Genomic DNA, 20,507 nt, shown 5'->3' with positions numbered 1-20,507 from the left:
TTGTTTGTTCTCCTCCTCTGTTTGCTCGGTTGTCTGGATTTTCTCTGTGTAAAAGCTGTCGAGTGTTAAAGACTTCTTCTTTTTGTTATTATTCTTTCTCTTCTGAACCTCCTGATGCTGAGTAGCCATCATTAGCCCAGCAGCTTCTCAGCTTTATCCTGGGGCTCAGTGTCTGTTCCAAATCTATTGGCTCCTGAGGTCTGAATTCTGGTTTTTTCCAAGGTCAAGCCCCCTGGTGGGCACTCTTGCTTGATCCTCTGCTGGAGGTTTCTTTACAAGTCTCAGGGCGCTGCTTCCACAGTCGTATACCCGTCTGTACTGGTTCCCCACTTAGGCTTTAGTTCTGCCTCCACCCACGCCTCTGCTCAGCTGGCACTCTCTGAGCCCAGCGTCCTGCTCCGGCGCGCGGTCAGATTTCGCGTGCTTTTTTTGACTTAATGGGGTCCTAAGTCTTGCTGCTCTCAGGAACAGGTCCCGGAGCTGCTGATGACTCGATGGGTGCCCCAAACTTGCCCTATTTCTTTTTAGCTGGGTTCGGAGCTATAGATGAGTGTGGAGGGGTTGGGGGTGGGGCGGTTGCTCAGCCCGTGATTGAATGAGAGCCCTTTGTAGCTTGGAAATGTCTCGATTCCACGTACCTTCCACACTGTGCCCTGTTGTGGGGTTCCTCCGTTCCTCTGGACTTGTTTTTATGTCCCCTTGAGGAGTTTTGTATGTTTCGGTCAGGAGAGGTTAAGAGCTGCTTCTTACTCTGCCGCCATCTTAACCCGGAAGCCAAGATATCACTATTTGGAGACTTTTTGACAGAGAAATCACACAAAACAAGTGTTTACACAGAGGTCCAAAGAAGTAATGCAAGAACTCTAAACGTCATTCTGAAGAACTTTGGGATTAATTGTGAGTCTTGGGAGATGTTGGCACAGTACCATCTAGCATGGGGTGCCTGTATCAAAGCATCTCTTAGAGCAAAACAAAAATGCAGTAGCTCAAAAGAATTTTGAGATATGCAAATCTAGAAACATATCCATACCAAATGTTTATACTGGATATTTATGCCCAACCTGTGTAGAACCTTTCAAGCTCATACTCATACTGGTCTGATCAGTCACAGTGAAACACCCTGGACATTGATCCCAAGAAAGTGACATAATTTTGGTCTTCTTTGGCAAGTACACAGGGAGTTACCTGAGAGTTTATTCATTTTATTCCAACATACAATGAAGGTCAGATACAAGGTCAATGAGTATGGGGAAGCACAAAAGGGAACAAACTCTAAACTTGGATCTAAGCTAAGATCTGTGCCAAAGAGTAGTGGTAGACAATGTAAGCAACTTCTTCAAGGAATCTGGCAAAATGAAGGAGACATATATATATATATATATATATATATATATATATATATATATGTAGGGCTATAACTTGAAGGTTTGAGAAATTAATAGAATATTTTTTAAATTGGCCAAGACTTGGTCATTTTGAAGGTAGGAGGGAAGGGGCCTTTAGATAAAAAGATGTTAAAGATTTTACCGAGATTTGGGAGAAGGGAGTAGAGATTGAAGGCACCATTCTTTGCAGAAAGGATGAAGGGTTGGGATCAAGTGGAGTGGTTGACCTTGGCAAAGAAAAGTTCAAATTTTTTATCAAACACTAAGTGTGAGGGGAAGAGAGGAAGGTGGAAATAAAGGAGAATTATTTCTATGAGTTTTGAAATGAACTGAAAAGGAAAACTTGGTAGTCATATAATTGTACCCATGAAATGTGTAATTTCTTTATTGTATTCTCTCTAAAACTGATGTCAATTAATTTTGATAACACTTTATTGTCTTTTTGTACCTAATACTTTGAAATGTCTATATTTTCTTTTTGCTAATCAGGGTGGTCAGGACTTCATTGTGAGGAAGACATTGATGAGTGCAGCTCAAACCCCTGTTTTCATGGAACATGTATTCAGAATCCACCAGGCTTTGGTTATACCTGTTTTTGCCCTTCTGGATTTGTGGTAAAATTGATTATTTTGTTCTTACTGTCTTTTCTAAATGTAGTCAATATGACTTGGAGGAACATCTTGCACCATTACAATTTCAACTACTCCATAACTTTAGAGTTAATTTTTTAAGTTTTCTTAGGCTTCAAGAAGCCATCTAACTAATTAGGTTGAGGTTAGATTTTTACATAGGTTTTTCTGAATCTAAGTCCTTCAATCAACAATAAGTATTTAATGTTCCCTCTTCTACAATATCTCATATATGTGGTAAATTTTAGAAAGTTTTACATATCCTATATTCAAGTGTGGGACTAGTCCTAGGAAAATATTTGAAAAAAATGCATTGCTTGGTTTTGTACCCTTCTTCTTGTCCATTTCTTCTTTCTCAATCCTTCTTTCCTGATGCCCGCAACTTCTATTATTCCAGACATTTTAATTTATTTATATTTATGTTTAATTTCAAATCAACAGGCACTTAATCAGTGACTCTTGTGTCCCAGCCTCTGTGCTAAACATGAAACATACAAGAAAGAACAAAACAAAACAGTCCATTCCCTTAAGCAGTTTACATATTACATGGGAGAAGCATCACAAATTCTGACAAGCAAATTAAAAAATAAATATATCTATGTAAAAATGGAAAAGTAATTTTGGTTTGTGTGTGGGTTACTAGTAATGCTAAAGTATGAGTTAAAAATGCATTACCCTTTAATTTGTTATAAAATTTAAAACAAGATTGATTCTGGGAAAGGGATTATAGAATCAGAATGTCAGAGATGAGAGGAACCTTAGTGACCATCATTTCCATTCTATACCTGAAAAACAATTTCTTCTAAAATATATATGATAAGGGTCCTTTAGCACTCAACTTAAAAATCTTTAAAATGGGGAGTCAGTAGCTCATGAAATATCATGTATCATTTTTGTAGATTTTTAAAAACTTTTTTTTTGCAAGCTCTCCATTGAGCTGAAATAAAACTCTTTGCCCTCACTTCCACCCATTACTCCTACTTTTTGCTTTCTATAGATAGAGGACAATATTGTCTCTCTTCTATCCTTTTGAATGTTAAATAGCTAACATGTAACCCCTGAATATTGTATTTTCAAATATAAATTGATGATTCCCACCCCACTCAGTACACATTTGGAATGATCTTAAACCTAGTCATTTTCTTGTAGGTGTTCTCCAATTTTTTTCTAAAATATCTCATCCCAGATTAAATACTAAAATATAGATGAGCTTTGTTGAAGGCTTTTTATCTCTCTAGACCTGGAATATAAATATGTGTATATATACATATATATACGTATATGCATATACGTATATATGTATATGTATCTCAAAGATTAATTTAACTTTTTGGCGGTTTAGTCAGAGTGTTTACTCATATTGAGATCAAAGATCATTAAAACAATATGAACTATTTTTTAAGATCAATTTACCTCCCCCATTTATTGTTTTTGTGTTGATGTTTTTATGGAGAGACATAAACTTAATTTATTCATATTAAATATCATCTGATTAGATTATCTTTACCTTGCTAAAAAAACTATCTTAAATGATGGAATTTGTAGTATTAGGGCTCTTTATTTTAGTAGAGTTTTAGAATATAAAATTAAGAATTAAAAGCATACTAGAGCCACTTTGAATTTGTTGTATAAAGGTAATTATTAAATTTTAATTTTGAGCATTTGAATCTTGAAGGCTTATTTTGTTGATTGCCTATATTTAAGGAAGGAGTCATAATACAGATTAAACTTAAAAGTTTGTAGTGTGTGCATTTTATTTTTTTCTGGAGAGATAGTTGTTTACAAGCATCACTCTGATTAGAAAAGTTCTTAAAATTCATATATGCCATTTGGAGTAAAAATTCTATCATCTATGTTTTCAAAACATAGATGATAGAACTTATTAACTATAATATTTTGGATAAGCAGGTTCATAACACTCAGGGTCTCAGTTTCTTCATCTATAAAATGAATACAACTTTAAGGTTCTGTGTGACCTTTCAGTAGCCCATTTCATTTTTTTTAACAACATTTTTTAACAACTCAAATTATTACACAAATCAATTTGCCTTGATTAGAAGTCTACCATTCTATAACTTCTAGCCATTGTTTCTAGGTCCATATAGAACATATATTGAAATGTGTATCATAGTCCTCTTCTCCCAAATTTTTTTTTCTAAATTAAACAACCAGTGTTTTATGAAATTGTTTTACATTTTAATACTGTCTTTTTATTCCAGCTTCAAAATATTTAAAATGTGGTTTCTGCAGCACAGTAGTCTAAATGTTGTGAGGCCAGTGAATAATACATGGAAACCATTATCTCTTTGTAGTGAAGAAGCCAGGTTATACTGTTGATTCAGACTAGATTCCAGTATTCCTATAAAGAGGATGGCATATAAATGATGCTATTTCTTCTTTATCCAGCCTGCCATATTAAGTTGAATAATTGTGCTGTTAGAATAATCTCACTACCAAGTTTATATTTCTATAAATCCATAGCACCAAAAGAGCTACATATAAAATTCTCAAAGACCTAGATAGCACCAGGATATATATTAAACATAACTGAAAGCAAGATTAAGTGAAATTGATCCTAGTTTAGTTTTCAAATGCCAATATGAAATTAATTGAATTTTACATTTTGCTAATATTTGCTAATATAATTTTTGGTTTGGGATACATACCCAAGCTAAAGTTGTAATTATATAATCACGGTTGGTGGCAAGATATGGTCTGAAGGAAAAAATGTAAGATTTGAAAAGTGATCAGATAGATGTGTGGTGCAAAGGAAAATAAATAGTCAAAAATAATGTCAAGATTTTTAACATAAGTCTCTAAAAGGATGACAGGGCACTTGAAAGGAAATTTTGGAAGAAGCATGGGCTTATGGGTAGAGAGGAAGAGAGGGCTTAGGGGAGGGAAGTAATGGTATAGTTTTAGACATGTCATATTTTAAATATCTCTATGATATCTTGACTTAAAGTATCTAACAGGCATATCTTTGTATAATACAAAAGATCAAGGGAGAGACAGGGGCTGGATATGGACATTTTGAAGTTATTTTCATATAGATGAGAATTAAATACATGGAATCCAATTTGGGAGAGGAAGAAAGAAAAAGAGAAAGATGGAAGTTAAAGGATGGAAGAAACAGAGAGTCAGAGAGACAGAGAGAGGCAGCAGAAAAAGGAAGAAAACAAGCAAGCTCAGGAAAGATATTCACAGTTAAGAGGCTTTGTGTGAATGATAAATCAGCAAACGAAAAAAGAACAGTATGATAGGTAGGAGGAAAATCAGGAGAAAGTAGTGTCATGAAAACCTATAGAGGAAAGATTATCCAAGAGGATAGAATGCTCAGTGTTGTCATATGAATCACATGGGTCTAGAATCATTAGATTAACAAGAGAACCTAAGATTGGGCAATTAAGAGAGCTCTAGGAATTTTTGTGAGAGTAGTTTCAGTAGCATAATTAAGTAGAAAGCCAAGATTTCAGAAGTCTTCCACTAACAGGAAAGGAAGTGGAGCCAGGAAATACAGATAATTATTTTATGGAGTTTGACTGAGAAAGGGAAATAAGTAGATTGATAGCTTGAGAGGTTAAGATTTAATGAAGATTTTTAAGGAATAATGGATATTGGGTATGTTTGAAGGTAGTAGAGAAGGTACCAGTTGGTAAAGAAATACTAAATATTTGGGAAGGGGCATGATTGAGGACATAAGTAGTGTTCTGGAGAAAAGAAAGCAGATGGTATCTGATTGATGCATCTATGGACAAATTGACCTTGGCAAGGTAAAAAGCCATGCCATTGTCACAGCCTGTGTGAAAGGAAAGAGTGAAATAAAATGTTAACATTTATGAAATAAAAAGAATTACATTGAATATTTTGTTTCATTTTTACCAAATAAAAAGACAAGGTCCTCAGGTTAGAGAGAATGAGGAAGGGGAAGTATGAGAGAATTCATGAGAGAAGACATTATTTTGGTTTACATTCTATGAGAAGAACAATAAAGGATCCACTGAGGGGGTGATGGTGGTGGTGGTGGTGGTAGCGTGTGTGTGTGTGTGTGTGTGTGTGTGTGTGTATGTCTGCATGTGTGTGATGGTCTTGCTTTAGTGAGACCACAGTTAACACTAGATATCATAAATTTGTAATGAGAAGACTAATCTTGAAAGAATAGATTATGATCTTGACCATTACAACTCAGTCAAGCTGTGTTCTCTTTGAACCCAAGTAAACCCCACTAATAACAAAATGAAATATTAAAAATTTTATTAAATATGGAGTCACTTGAAAATATGTAAGAACTATTTTATAAATAATTATTTTGTTTTAAAATTTTGTAGCAGAAGATTCACACAGATTGTATAGTTCTCTATCATACTTGAAATACAAATAATTAGTTTTTACTGAAACATTTTGAAAACAAAATAAAGCAAATGTAATGAAAATACATGTTAGTCTGGAGGAAAAATATAACCAAAGAAGAATAGACCAGAAATTGGAAACTTCATGTCATAATTGATTATGTTTAAAAATATTATAATATTATTAGGTAGAGGTAATTATGGAGGCAGTGTTACAACTATATTTTAATAAGGTATTTCCTAAATTAATTTCAAGTTGAATTAAGCATAACCATTTTCTAATGAATTTGAAAATGTATGAAGTTTATAAACATAATAAGAAAGGGTAAAATGTCACAAGAATGTGAACTAATTCCAAATTTAAATAATTCTTTAACAAATAAGGTAAACAAAAGAATATATGGCATATTACCAAAGTCCAGAGTCTTCTTGCTTAGACTGAGATTGGATCTGAAATTAGATCACACTGTGGTTAAAACAAGGACATGAATTGTAGAAAAAAGTTTTAAAAGTTAGAAATTGTTCATTCAAAAAGGTTCTGCTCTAGAAAAGTATGAACTAACATTTTAATGCTCAGAGGGAAAGGTAATGTGTATAGTTTTAGACATTAAGTTTAAAAGTGTCTTTAGAACATGGTAGTTTGAAATACCCAATAGGCAATTGTAATAAATTTTAAAAATCATAACTATTAAACTGTAAAATAAAACCCACCAATAAATTGAAATGATAGTTCAAAACTACGTGTGGAATTTTCTGGCTAGTTAATTGCATAGAAATATGGTATTAAATCTACTTTAGAGGTTGTTTGGGCAGAAAAAAAACAAATCACATTTTTAAAATAGATGTAAAATTTCTATACTTCATTGTGGCATTTTTATTGTTGGTTAGTCAGTCATATCCAACTCTCTAAGACCCCATTTGGGTTTTTCTTGGCAAAGATACTGATGTGGTATAGAGGTAAATTTATGTGGTATAGAGTTGCCATAGAGTATATGCCAAAAACATTTTGTCAGATTCCACCATCAAAAAGAGAGCATTTAGCAATTGGGAGTATTACAAAAAGCCTCATGCAGAAGCTATCACTTTTGTTGACTTTTGAAGGAAACTAAGGATTCCAAGAGAACATCCAAGGGTTTTTAAGGACAATGAGTACAAAGGCATGAAAATAGAAACAGAATGCCATCTCTGGGGAACACCAAGTAAGCCACTAAATCTTGAGCCAAGAGTGAGAAAGTATGCTGTCTTTCCATTCCCACTTAATATCATCTTATTTTTCCCTTCTTTTTCACAGCTGACCTTTTAAGAAAGTCATCTTTAATACTGCCTACATTTTCTTTATTCTCACTCTTTTTAATTTGCTCATTCTGACTCCCAACCTTGTAGTTCTACTGCAACTCTCTGAACAGTTACCATTCACCTATTAACTGGCAAATCTAAAGACCTTTTCTAAATAATCATCCCTTTTGACCTCTTTAAGGCCTTCACCACTGTTGATCATGCTCTCTTCTTTGATATGCTCTTCTACTTGGGTTTTAAAGTTAATGCTTTATCTTGGTTATACTCTTAAATTAATTGCTGACCACTTCTTGCTCACCTTTTCAGTATCTTCATCCTGGTCATGAATGTTAACCACAAGTGTACTCCAAGACTCTGACCTTGGTCCTTTTTTCTTCTCTTCTTATTCTATTTCACTTAGAGATAGTAGATCTCCTGTGATCAATTATCATCTCTGTGTTTATGATCTACTTAGGTGGATTTACCTTTTCCTAAATTCAGCTCTGAAGCCCTTTTCCTTTATATCTCCAACTGTCTATTGGACATATCCATCTGAATTAGCAGTAGGCCTCTTAAATATATGTACAAAATAAAGTTAAATGTAGTCCCCCTGCCAAAAAGGGGAAAAAAAGCCTTCCAAACTTCGCTATGCCTTTTAAAGGTATTGCTACTATCCCAGTCACTCAGAATCACAACCTACATATCATACTCAATTCCCAACTCTTTCTCTCTCACCTCCCTACTCACCTATTACTAAATCCTGTCAAATCTATCTTCATTTTTCTTGTATATAGATATCCCTTCTCTCCTCTGACACTGTCACCATACCTCATGGCTGGACCATTGTAGTAGCCTCCTGGTTGATCCCTATTTCAAGTCTCTCCTCACTACCTTACCATCTTCTACTCAGCTATTAAGTGATTTTCCTAAAGCACAGATCTTGTTAACATTTCCCCTGCTCTTTCTATCCACTAAATTCTAAAGACTATCTCTTATCTTCAGGACCATGTATGTATATTGGATTTCAAAGTCCTACACAACCAGACTGCTTTCTATCTTCTACTTTACTCTTCACAAACTTTTGGCTCAAGCAACACTGGCTTCCTTGATGTTTCTCATATAAGAAGCATTATTCCTTGAGTCTAAGAATTTTCAATAGCTGTCCCCCAAATCTGAAACTAGCCCTGCTCATCCCTGCCTCCTAGAATACATAGCTTTCTTGAAAGATCAACACCCTATCTTCTGCAAGAAATATTTCCCAGTCCTCCTTAAAGTTAATGCCTACCCAGAGATTATCTCTAATTTATCTGGTATGTATTTTATTTGTACAAATTTATTAGCACGTTGTCTCCCCATTAGATTATGCACTCATTGAAAATATGTATTACTTTTTGTTTGTTTCTTTTTTCTTGGTTTTGTTTATTTTGCTTTTCTTTGTATCTTCAGTGATTAACAAAATGTATGGCATACTACAGGTACTTAATATGAATGCTTGTTGATTTGACTTGTAGCATTATCTGTATGTGAGAAAAAATAATAGATAATCATACTAGAAAGACAGATTAGAGTCAGATTGTAAGGGACTTTGAATACAAAAAAAAACCCAGTGGAAACAAATATTGCTTATGAACAAAGTCCATTTTGAAGGATGAACATTAGTAGAAAATGTCCATAAAAATTAAATAGACTTTGCTGATTAAACGGACATGTATTTTGAAATTTAGACACTTCATTGTAAAAACAGGTAGAAATAAGGATATCAAAAAATGTATTAGTAAATCTGGTTGAAGAGTAGGAATGAGATAACCTTAAGACTTGTAGAATACATCAATACTAACATAGAGGAACCTTTACTTGGCCCAGAGAGGTTTTTGTGCTATGGCACTATATCATGCTTTTTTCTCCCTACTGTATGGCTTTTACTCTGTACCTAGACATATCTATGTTCCATCCAGGTGAAACTGGTCTCTAATGAGACAGATTAGTCTCCCCCTAAATCGCCCCAGATTTGAATTTGTTAAACTGTGGCACTCTGGGAACAAGTTACTTACCACTTGGGTTTATGCTCACATCTAAGGTTTTCACCAAAATGAGCAGTAGACATGTATTCAATGTACATTATGAATCAATCATGGGACAAGTATATTTTATTTTAACATACAAAAGAAATGTTAGCCATAAAGACCCAGAACTCATATGAATAAAATAATTTCAAATGAGATCATTTGAAATCTATTAGAGGCTTATACTTAAACCATATCAGAATATAAAAGTAGTAGGCAATACTGATAAGGTCTTATACTAAAATTCCAGGCTTGGGCCAATCCATTGTTATTAGCAGTCTTCTCCAAAAGCACTTGCATAGCTGCCAGGACCTCCTCTTCCTCCTTTTTTCTGCCTTGATTATACCTGAGTCCACTGAAACTCTCAGATTCATAAGGTTACCCCAAACTTGGATACATCCATCTGAGAAGAGAAACGAATTCATCTCAGATAAGATAGTATTGCGTGTGTGTGTGTTTAAGGCAACCAAAACTAAACTATATATAACTAACTAAACTATAACTAAACAATAACTAAATATAAATGGTAACTAAATTATTTAAATAATTACTCAAAGATCTGATGAACTATTCGAACAGTGAAATTCTGACTACATAAGCTTTGCATTTCTAATTACAAAATTGAAACTATTACATTTTCTACAAATCATTAGATTCTTTTTTGTCTGGGCAATTTGTTTCATTTTCAATAATATGGAAGTAGATTGATTCATGCCATTTATAATATACCTTTCTTTTTCCACAGCATTCACCTTTGGATACTGTTTTCTGAATATTAAAACATTCACTTGATTCTTTTCATTTCATCTTTATAATATTAGCTTGAAAAGTCATTAATTAGGTTGTCATATAAAATTCTGTCTTGAGACCTACAATTTTAGAGGATTAGAGTACAATAAGATTATTTTTTTTTATATTTAGGAATAGCACGGGGAGTGAACAACCCCTGCTGGAAAGGAAAAGAAAATGTTAATTTTCTTTTTGGTATGCTTGTGATTTAAAATTTGTGTGGATAGTAATGAAGAACTGAGCTGCTGAACCCATCAGGCCTTTCTTAATGCTTTAAAGCTGTGACATTATCTGACAAGCTGGTAATTAGTGTTGATTATTCTTTTTAGCAGAACAAATTGGGAACATGAAGCAAACAACATTAAAGGACTTAGATTGTTCCCAAATTCACACGTTGTGTAAAAGTATTCCAGTGATGGAGCACAATTTATTATACCTGCTAGACTTGCTAAAAAATTCAAGACAAATGATCTCCATTTTTAATTTGATCAGTATTGCTCATTTCTTCTTCTGTAAATGAATTTCTCCCAAAGAAGATTGTCCCTACCATACTTATGACTGTCAATGGATCATGTTCTCTGCATTTTGAAAATGACAGAAGTCTATGGGTGTTAATTGCAGTCTTTAGATTAAAACCCACATCAGTATATAATGTAGCAACTGGAGCTCTTTCAAGCCAAATTGGGGGTTGGGAAGGATTTTATAATGACATAAAATTCTCAGAGTTCCACATTTTAGTCTATTTGTATTCAAGTCTATTTGCAATAGCTGACTTCTAAATGTCACCTTCAAACTATGTTTGAATAGCAAAAAACAGTGCAGCAATGCAGACCTTGAATACTATTGCTAGAGGATGGCTCTGGCTTTTTTCTCCTTGAAAGTTATTGTCATCAATATCATGAATAATTATTTATTGAGCACTTACTGTTTTACAACATAGGATTCGAAGTTTTAAAGCTGGAAGAACCCTTTAAGATGACCTCCTCCAATAACTTCTTTTTAGAGATGAAAAAACTCAAATGTAGTGAAGTTACATGACTTGTCCAAAGTTGCATAAGTAGAAGCAGAAATAATCGGAATTTAACACTACATTCTTAAATAATGACCTTTTCGATATATCCCACCTAATTCATTTTGGGCTTTTTATGGTTTTCTCATTACTAAAAACTTACAGACTCTAGGGAAATAGACAAATATAGTGTTCATAAGGTATGATAAAATTCATAATAGCATATTTTTGTTCATTTTTTTAATGCTCACAGATTTTCCTTTTTGATTTTATTGTTGCCTTATTTTGTATTCATCAAATAACAGTTAGCTCTTGGTTATTGATTGTAATATTCCTTTGTCTTTGATTCTGTGGAGTAATAGCAAGAAATGCAATCAGTGACCCTGTTAACATTTAAGTAGGACACCAGGATAGATTTTGCATAAAGATGACAATAAAATGCATTAAAATACTATAAAAAATCATCTAATTACTACTGGGCATCCCTAATGAGGATAATTAGTAATCCATACCCACCATCATCAGAAACTCTTTAGGTCTTTCAGGGGAAAAAATACAATATTTGGTAAGAACATTTATCCTGTATTTCTTATTATAGTATATTTTGAAAGAAGGAAATTTTATGCATTTGATTCAGCATCAGAGAACCTGAATTCAAAATCTGACTCTGCAACAACCTATATGACACTGGGCAAGTTACTATACTTCTCTGGGCTCCGTTTTTTATATCTTTAAAATGAGTACTGAAATATTTGATCCTAAAAAGGATGGTATTGATGAGACACTGAGGTTGATTGGATTCCTCAGTATCTCTCAGTGAAGAAAGCCTGAGAGCTTCCCTCACTAGACTAGTGCACTTTTCAATCTCCAAGACAGGATGGTAAAAATTATTTGGATACCATTCATCATTTAAGAGATAAAAAAAGGTGATTGTGGCACTTGACATTTTTCCCCAATACTAAAGAAACATTGAAAACATCAAATATTTTACTTATATTATAGAATCTTACACGATTTCATCCTATTTGCCAAGTGCTTTAAGTTCCCCAAAACTGGATCACAATACAATTTCTCCTCCCAAATAATGTCAGTATTAGAATGGAGTTCTCACTAACTTTTTCATTGTGCCTCGATTTCCTTACTTACTCTACATTTTCTTCTTCTATATGAATTCTTATGTTCTTAAGGAAAAAAAAGCAAATGATGCATTTTACAGCTGCTGGTTTATTGCATAAATAATTAAACAGTGGCTAGGCAGCATGAGAAAGTATTATAACCTGCATTCTCTGCATTTCTGATGGGAGAAAAAAACATTAACAAACCAGTCTCTCTCTCTTTTTTGTCTTTATTCTTTGGCATTGCAGCTGAGAAACAGCAGGTTTTTAGTGCTTCCCTTGTGGCCCAGGCATCTTTTTATATTCACACTCAATGCACCTGGTTTAGTTTTTTAATTAAAAATAAATGAAACTAAGAAAACAGCCAAGCTATTGGGAAGAAGTAAGATCTGTTGTTGTTGCCTGACCATGTAGCCTGAGGGAAGAGGTTTGGGGCTGGGACTGGGACTGATATTCAGCACAATCTATTTAGCAGGCCACAAAAGGTAGTGGGTATCCTGTATTGTCTCCATACTGCAGCACTTGGTTTGTTTTTTGACAGTAAACCACTGTACTATTTTAGGGAGCAACTTTCAGCCTTTTGAAACAAGTTTTAAAAAAAAAAGCAGAATCATGCACATATTCCCAGAGTTTGGAGCCCAGCTTCAAAAGTACACTATAGGCAGGCCTAACCAACTTCCATTTGCAGACAGAAACAGAAAATACCTCAGTAGCATGAAGAGCAGAGAGTGAGATCAGCTGGGAGGTTATCAGAAGCCATTTTGTTTAATGTTTTAAAAATGAAAAAGCCCTAACTATATTCTTTATATGAAACACTGGTGTAAGAAGAAAGCAAAAGATTTGCATGTTCCTGAATCAAGGGTCTAGAGAATAGATAGAGAAACGTTGTTTTCTAAGTACTTCTCTCCTAGGCTCAAAGATAGTCATAGGAATAACACAAGAATTTGCAGGCCACAACCACAACTCCCCTCCAACCCCCATTGCCTCTTTTAGACAGGGTTGTAAAGAGAGAGATTTTTGCTTTTTGAAAGGCTAAGAAGATAATATAAAACTATATGTTTCTTTGCAAATGTTTAATATTTACATATTGACATTATCTGAATCCTTCCTGGTTTCAGATATTTTTGAATTCTGTAATATTTCCAGAAGACATGTGAACAACCCCAATGGGCCAATATAGATTTGAGCCCTGAAGCGCCCTGCCATCTAACCAGTCATCCAGGTTTATATTCTTGACACTCCACTATCTCTTAGGACCCAAAAGCAATTTGTTGCCAAGTCTGATTTTTCTGATTTCAGGTCTAGCATTTTTACCACTGTGCCATTTAGCTGCCCTAATAGACTCCTTTTCAAAAAAGAAAAAAATTCAATTATCAAGTACTTATGTTTTCCTTACCCAAAGGAAGGAAGGAAGGAAGGAGTCAGGAAAGGAAGGAAAAAAGGGCGTGAGGGGGAAGTAAGTGAGGGGGAAGGGATAAAGGAAATCCTATATCACATAAACACTATCCAGCAAAACAAATTCACTCATTGGTCATATCCAAAAAGTCATTTTTAATTCTGCTTAGTGGTCTATCATTTCATCGTCATGAGGAAGACAATGATTTTTATCAGTCCTCTGAAATCATGGTTGGTGATTTAGTTGATCCGAGTTCTTAAGTCTTTCCAAATTATTCATTTTACAGTACTAATATGATAGTATAAATTGTTCTTGTTCACTCTACATTAATTATAATGGCCTCCTAATTGTTCTCTTTAATTCCAGCCTCTCCCCTTCTTCAAGGCACGGTCCATATAGCTGTCAAATTGGAATTTCTAAAGTACAGGCCTGACCATGTAACTACTTTGCTTCAGAAGCATTGGCAATTTTCCATTTTTTCCCTATATAAAATTCAGACTTCTTAATTTGATATGGAAGCTTTTCACAACCTGATTGCTAAATATCCTTCCACTTGGATTGTACATGATTTTCATACACTCCATTTTCAAACCAAACTAATCCATGGGATATTCCTTGTCTGTGACTTTTCAATTCCCAGATCTGTGACATGTACTTAGCATTCTTTAGACTTAACATGCCTCCTCTTTATCCAGTCATCAACAAGTAAGCATGCATTTATTAATAATTTACTATGAAAAAATAAAACTAACAAAATAAACTTACTATAAAACAAGTACTTCACTAAGCCCTGGGAAAATCAAAAAAAGGCAAAAACAGTACCAATTCACAAGGAGTTTCCATTCTAATGAGATAGACAACAGACAAGTAACTATTTAAAAACAGAGTCTATATAAGATAAATTGGAGATTAGGGGATTAGTAATAGAATAAGCTAATGTTGGGACAGGAGGTGCCCAGGAAATCCAGGAAGGGCTTCTTGAAGAAGACAGAATTTGAGCTAAAATTTCTAGACTTAGTTTGTATTTGCTTCCTAAATGAAGTATTTCTTCAAGATCATCCCAAGAACACAAGCTTCTGGGAAAGAAATAGTAAAGGGAAAATAATGAAAAGAGTTGCTGGTGGTAAAATATAGATAGAGAAGATAACACAATCTCCCATTCTTCTCTTTCAGCTGGTAACATAGCAAACTTTTGTGTATCTCACATTCTTGACCTGTGACCATCTCTCTCTCTAATAGCTAATATTTATTTAGTGCTTGCTACATGGCAGGCACTGTACTTAGTGCTTTTATAGTTATCTTATTTGATTCTCACAACAACCTTGCTCTTCATTCAATTATGTGCAACTGTTGTTTACTAAGGGTCTAGCTAGTATGTTTAAGGCATTATGCTACATACACATTGTGTGAAACATATAAAGATAAGACCCAATATTTCATCTCAGGGATCTTACAATGTGACTACTGATAGTTTCAGTCTAATTAGAGAGACGACATGGAAACAAATATATACATAGCAAGCTATATACAGGATAAATTGGAAATAGTTAAAAATGGAAAGAAATTAAATTAATAAGGGTTGGGGCAGATAGGTGACTCAGGAGTTTGAAAAATAGGAGTAGAGATGGGAGATCCTACCTTCAAATTTATCCTCAGATACTTTGTAGTGGTGTGACCCTGGAGAAGTCATTTAAACCCCATTACCTAACCCTTAGAGTGCTTTTGCCTTGGAACCAATAATTAGTGTTGATTCCAATATAGAAGGTAAGTTTTTTGTTTTTAAGGAATTAATAGGGGTTCAAAAAGACTTTCCATGGAAGGTGGGATTTTAGTTGGGATTTAAAGGAAGCCAAGGAAATCAGTAATCAAAGAAGAGGAGGGGAAGCATTCCAGGTATGGGGGACAGTCAGAAAAAATACCCAAAGTCTAGAGATGGAGTGATTTTTCATCTAACAGTCGAGGCAATTGTACTGACACTTTAAAGAATAGTTATTTAGGAGTAAGCTGTAAGAAGACTGAAAGATAGGAGGAGGGCTAAGTTATGAAAGATTTTGAATGCCAAGCAGAGCTTTTTTTCATATGTTCCTGGAGACAATAGGTAGTCACTAAAGTATATTGAGTGGGGAAGTGACATGATCCCACATGGTGTTTTAGGAAGTAACTTTTGTGACAATGGAGAGTGAATCTGTGTTTATTTGCTAAAAGTAAATGAGTTTGAATGGCCTGTGCAAAATCATATGACAGATGAATATCAGAAATATTTCTTTACTGAAAGTTCAGAACTTGATCTAATATCCCAGGTTGTCTATATTTACTGGGAGGGTAAAAATGTCAGAGAGAGGGAAGGAGAGAGGAAAAAAGAGAAGAAGGATAGACAATGGAATTCCTTTATTCCTGACATTCTGTAAATATAGACTGTGTACTACTGTATTTTTTCATTCATTCCTTTTAAAACTTTCCCATTCCAGGTTTCTAATCAAATTATCTGCAAGTGTTTGTAATCAGTTCACTTTAAGCAGGTGTATTTCACTATCACCACAAAGACTAGAAGTGTAGAACTCCATAGTCATTGACTTATAATATCAATAACCGGTACTTTAGAGGATTAGTAAAAGATATCTTCATTCACAAAAAAAGTCACTAGTTTCATTAGCATCCCAATTTTGTTAATAAAGGACAAAAAACATGATGAATATACTTCACTGCATCACTCAATTATTTTTTAAATGGCCAGACCAAATTTGGAATTATAGACTATGTGTTAAATTAGAAGGAATTGTTCGAGGCATAAATCAACCATAAAAAGATGTTTTCACTTTAGATACCATTGACAAAACAAGTCTAGCTATTAAAGAAAAAAGTAATTTTTGTTCCCTCTGCACAGAAATGTCCTCACCATTTTAAAGAAAAGGAGAATTATAAAAGCGTAACAACAACTATAAAAACAACAGAAAAAGTGATCTATGCACATATTTTATTTTATCATTGCCTCTATAATATGAGAGAACTGGCCAGAAAAAATACCCAGAAAAGTAAAGGAAACTGGAGATATAACTGTTATCTAGAAGGGGAACTTTGGGCTACTAGCCTTTGTGAAATAAATCACTGATTGTTTTAATGAGTAGAAACTGGCAGGTTTCCTATACAGGAAACAAGGCAAGTCAACAAGCATTTATTAAATATACCCCATGTGCCAGGTGCTGTGCCAAAGCATCAGTTAAGACTTTACTGTTTCTGAGAACTGTAATAAATGTAGTCATTAAACCTATATTCACTTTACTTGCCCTATTTTGCTTTACATGCCTAATGTTTCTTTTACACTTCCATTGGGGATGAAAACCCTGAACTTAGAATACCAATTATCTCAATTATATTTTCTCATTATTGAGAAATATGTTTATACATAAGAGAGAAAAAAGCCCTTGAGCTAAATTCTGACGAATAAGGGTCTTCTAAAATCCCATAATTCAGTGAGAGGCACACACTATATGTGTGTTACACAGTTACAAACATATCATAAGCATATAAAATATGAATTTTTAAAATTAGAGCCAGTGGAGTAATTCAAATTGTCCATTATCATAAAGTTTGAGGTAAATTATTTCAATGCTTATGCAGAGTAAAACCTCCATTTATTTTGTGCTCATTGATAAAATGGTGAAAATGAATGAGATTGCATAATTTTTAGGAAATGTACATTAACATTATATAAATATAATATATGTATATATGTACATATAGAAATATGTATGTGTATATATAGAGAGATATTTATTTATGTGTCTATATATTTTCACACACATTAATATATGTATGGATATTCCAGCATCTTGGTGAGTAAATAGTTCTGATGTAGTCAGCCTGAAAAGCTTTGAGATACTCTGGACACTGGCTTAAAGGGAACTTTTTTTTAATTTGAAAAAAATATTTAATTAATTGATTTAGAGTATTTTTCCATGCTTATGTGATTCATGCTCTTTTCCTCCTTTCCTCTCATTCCCCTCACATAGCCAATGAGCAATTCCACTGGGTTTTACATGTGTCATTGATCAAGACCTATTTCCATATTATTAATATTTGCACTAGCATGATCGTTTAGAGTCTATGTCCCCAATTGTATCCCCATCAACCCATGTGACCAAGTAGTTGTTTTTCTTCTGTTTTTCTACTTCCACAGTTCTTTCTCTGGATAGTGTTCTTTGTCATAGGTCCCTCAGAATTGTCCTGGATTATTCCATTGCTGCTAGTAGAGAAGTCCATTACGTTTGATTGTACCACAGTGTATCAGTCTCTGTATATATATGGTTCTCCTGCTTCTGCTCCTTTTACTCTGCATCAATTCCTGGAGGTCATTCCAGTTCACATGGAATTCTTTCAGTTCATCATTTCTGTTATTACAATAGTATTCCATCACCAACAGATACCACAATTTGTTCAGCCATTCCCCATTTGAATGGCATCGCCTCATTTTCCAATTTTTTTGCCACCACAAAGAGCGTGGCTATAAATATTTTTGTAAAAGTATTTTTCCTTATTACCTCTTTGGGGTATAAACCCAGCAGTGGTGTGGCTGGATCAAAGGGCAGTCTTTTAAAGCCCCTTTGGGCATAGTTCCATATTGCCTTCCAGAATGGTTGGATCAATTCACAACTCTACTAGCAATGCATTAATGTCCCAATTTTGCCACATCTTCTGCAGCATTTCTTGCTTCCTTTGCTGTAGTGTTAGCCAATCTGCTGGGTATAAAGGGAACTTCTTATTAAATTAATTGTGTAAAATTTTGCCAGTATCTTTTTTTAAGGCAAATATGAGATAAAGAGCTTGAAATACTATGTGGGTTTGAGTATAAAAGAGAAGATCTTTTAAACTGAAGAGCAGTAGTGAGAACCAGTAGATTCTTCTAATTCTTTATTTTCCTTTAAACTTTTTTTGTTAGATTCCACCCTCCAAGGATAGAAGCTTATTATTATTTTTTTAAATTAATCTTTCCTTAAGCCTATACTCTCTCTTCTCCCTCCTGCTCCCAGTTCCCTTATGCTTCCCTTTTGAGTTGAGTGCATTTTATACCAATCTCTATATATGTATATATTTGACAGCTTCAGAAAAAAAGTGTTATTCAAATGACTCTCATTCCTCCCACTCCTTTCATCTCTAATGCATAAGATTCTCAGATTTATTTATTCAGCTCCAAGCTTTATTCTAACTTCCACACTTGTATCTTCAGCTACCAACTGAACATTGTAAACTAGATGTCCTGAATTCATCTTAAACTCAACATATCCAGAACAACTTATTTCCTTGCTCTCCTATTTTTTCACAGGAAAATTCCTACATGAAAAAGTGTTTTATCCCATCTTCTCCAGTCAATATCCCCTCCTGTGATCCCTAATCTCTTTCTAATCTCAATTTAGTCTCTATTTACTGTTTTATTCCCTGATGCCTATAAACACACCCCTGACTCTACCATTCTCAAAAAAACAAAAACAAAAAAACCTTCCTTTCCACCTATCCCTGATAGCTATCATTTCATGTCCTTCCTTTTGTTACAAAAATTCATGAAAAGGCTTTCAACAATAAGTGCCTTAAAGTCAGTCAAAATAGTGGAACTGTAGAAAGTTATACAGTAAGCATCCCCCTATCTGTCCCACTCCCAAAAAAATAAATTCCAGACATATCTGGAAAACATGCCAATCAGAATCTTGATGAGAGAATCGAAGAAAAAGTTATAATGCATCATTAGTATAGCCTGAATTACATAGGGAGATAAGTATATAGACATATGGAATGGAGTATGGCCATGAATTCATAGTGTATGTTGCACTCAAGAATCCAGAGAAAGGCTGAGTACCAGAGTAAAAAAGTCACAAATAAATAAATCACATTCATTTATTGTGCAACATATAAGAAAACATACCAGATGATATTTCTATTGTCCTGAACTCAGTTGTAGGGCAAACAGAGGAAGGTACCTGAACCTAGTGAGGGCTTTCTGGAGAATGAGGCAATTATAGCCCTGGGCAAATATATCCAGAGAAGGATAAGTCCAGAAACAAGCAATAGTACTGTTGTTCAGACTGCAGGAGATGAATGGACATTCACTTTCACTTTTTAGTCTATTCTACTGCCTGCAGAAGAATAACCAAGGCAGGGATTGTAGACCACAGGGGACTCTGCAGTTTACTGTCTCTGAACCAGCAGAGTTTACAAGTTGGCTGATAAAAGCTAAGTTGAACAGTAGTATACTGTAGCTCAGTCCAAATCCAGGTACAGAAATCTGTCTCTGCCCTATTCTCTTCTCTCTATATACTATTTTGCTTAGCTCATCAGTACCCAAGAATTCAATTATCATCTCAAAGTCAATGATTCTTAAATCTATTTATCCAGTTCTAATCTATCTGCTGCCTTCTAGTCTCATGTCTCCAGAAGTTAGATATCTCAAACTGGAGTTCCTCTAGACATCTTGAACCCAACACATCCAAAAAAAAAAAAAACCCTCT

General features: G+C 34.3%; 1 protein-coding gene across 1 annotated transcript in view; it reads left to right on the top strand.

Annotated features, from left to right (window-relative positions):
- Positions 1-20,507, top strand: part of EYS (eyes shut homolog) — a 1,520,124-nt gene that overhangs the window by 349,989 nt on the left and 1,149,628 nt on the right. The window contains exon 6 of the mRNA XM_044675358.1: positions 1,875-1,999. Within this exon, the coding sequence (XP_044531293.1) occupies positions 1,875-1,999 (125 nt within the window). The remainder of the gene's footprint in view (positions 1-1,874; positions 2,000-20,507) is intronic.

Source organism: Gracilinanus agilis, chromosome 4 (assembly GCF_016433145.1).
Source record: "Gracilinanus agilis isolate LMUSP501 chromosome 4, AgileGrace, whole genome shotgun sequence".
Lineage (NCBI taxonomy): Eukaryota > Metazoa > Chordata > Mammalia > Didelphimorphia > Didelphidae > Gracilinanus > Gracilinanus agilis.
This window is presented reverse-complemented; position numbering and strand designations above follow the sequence as displayed.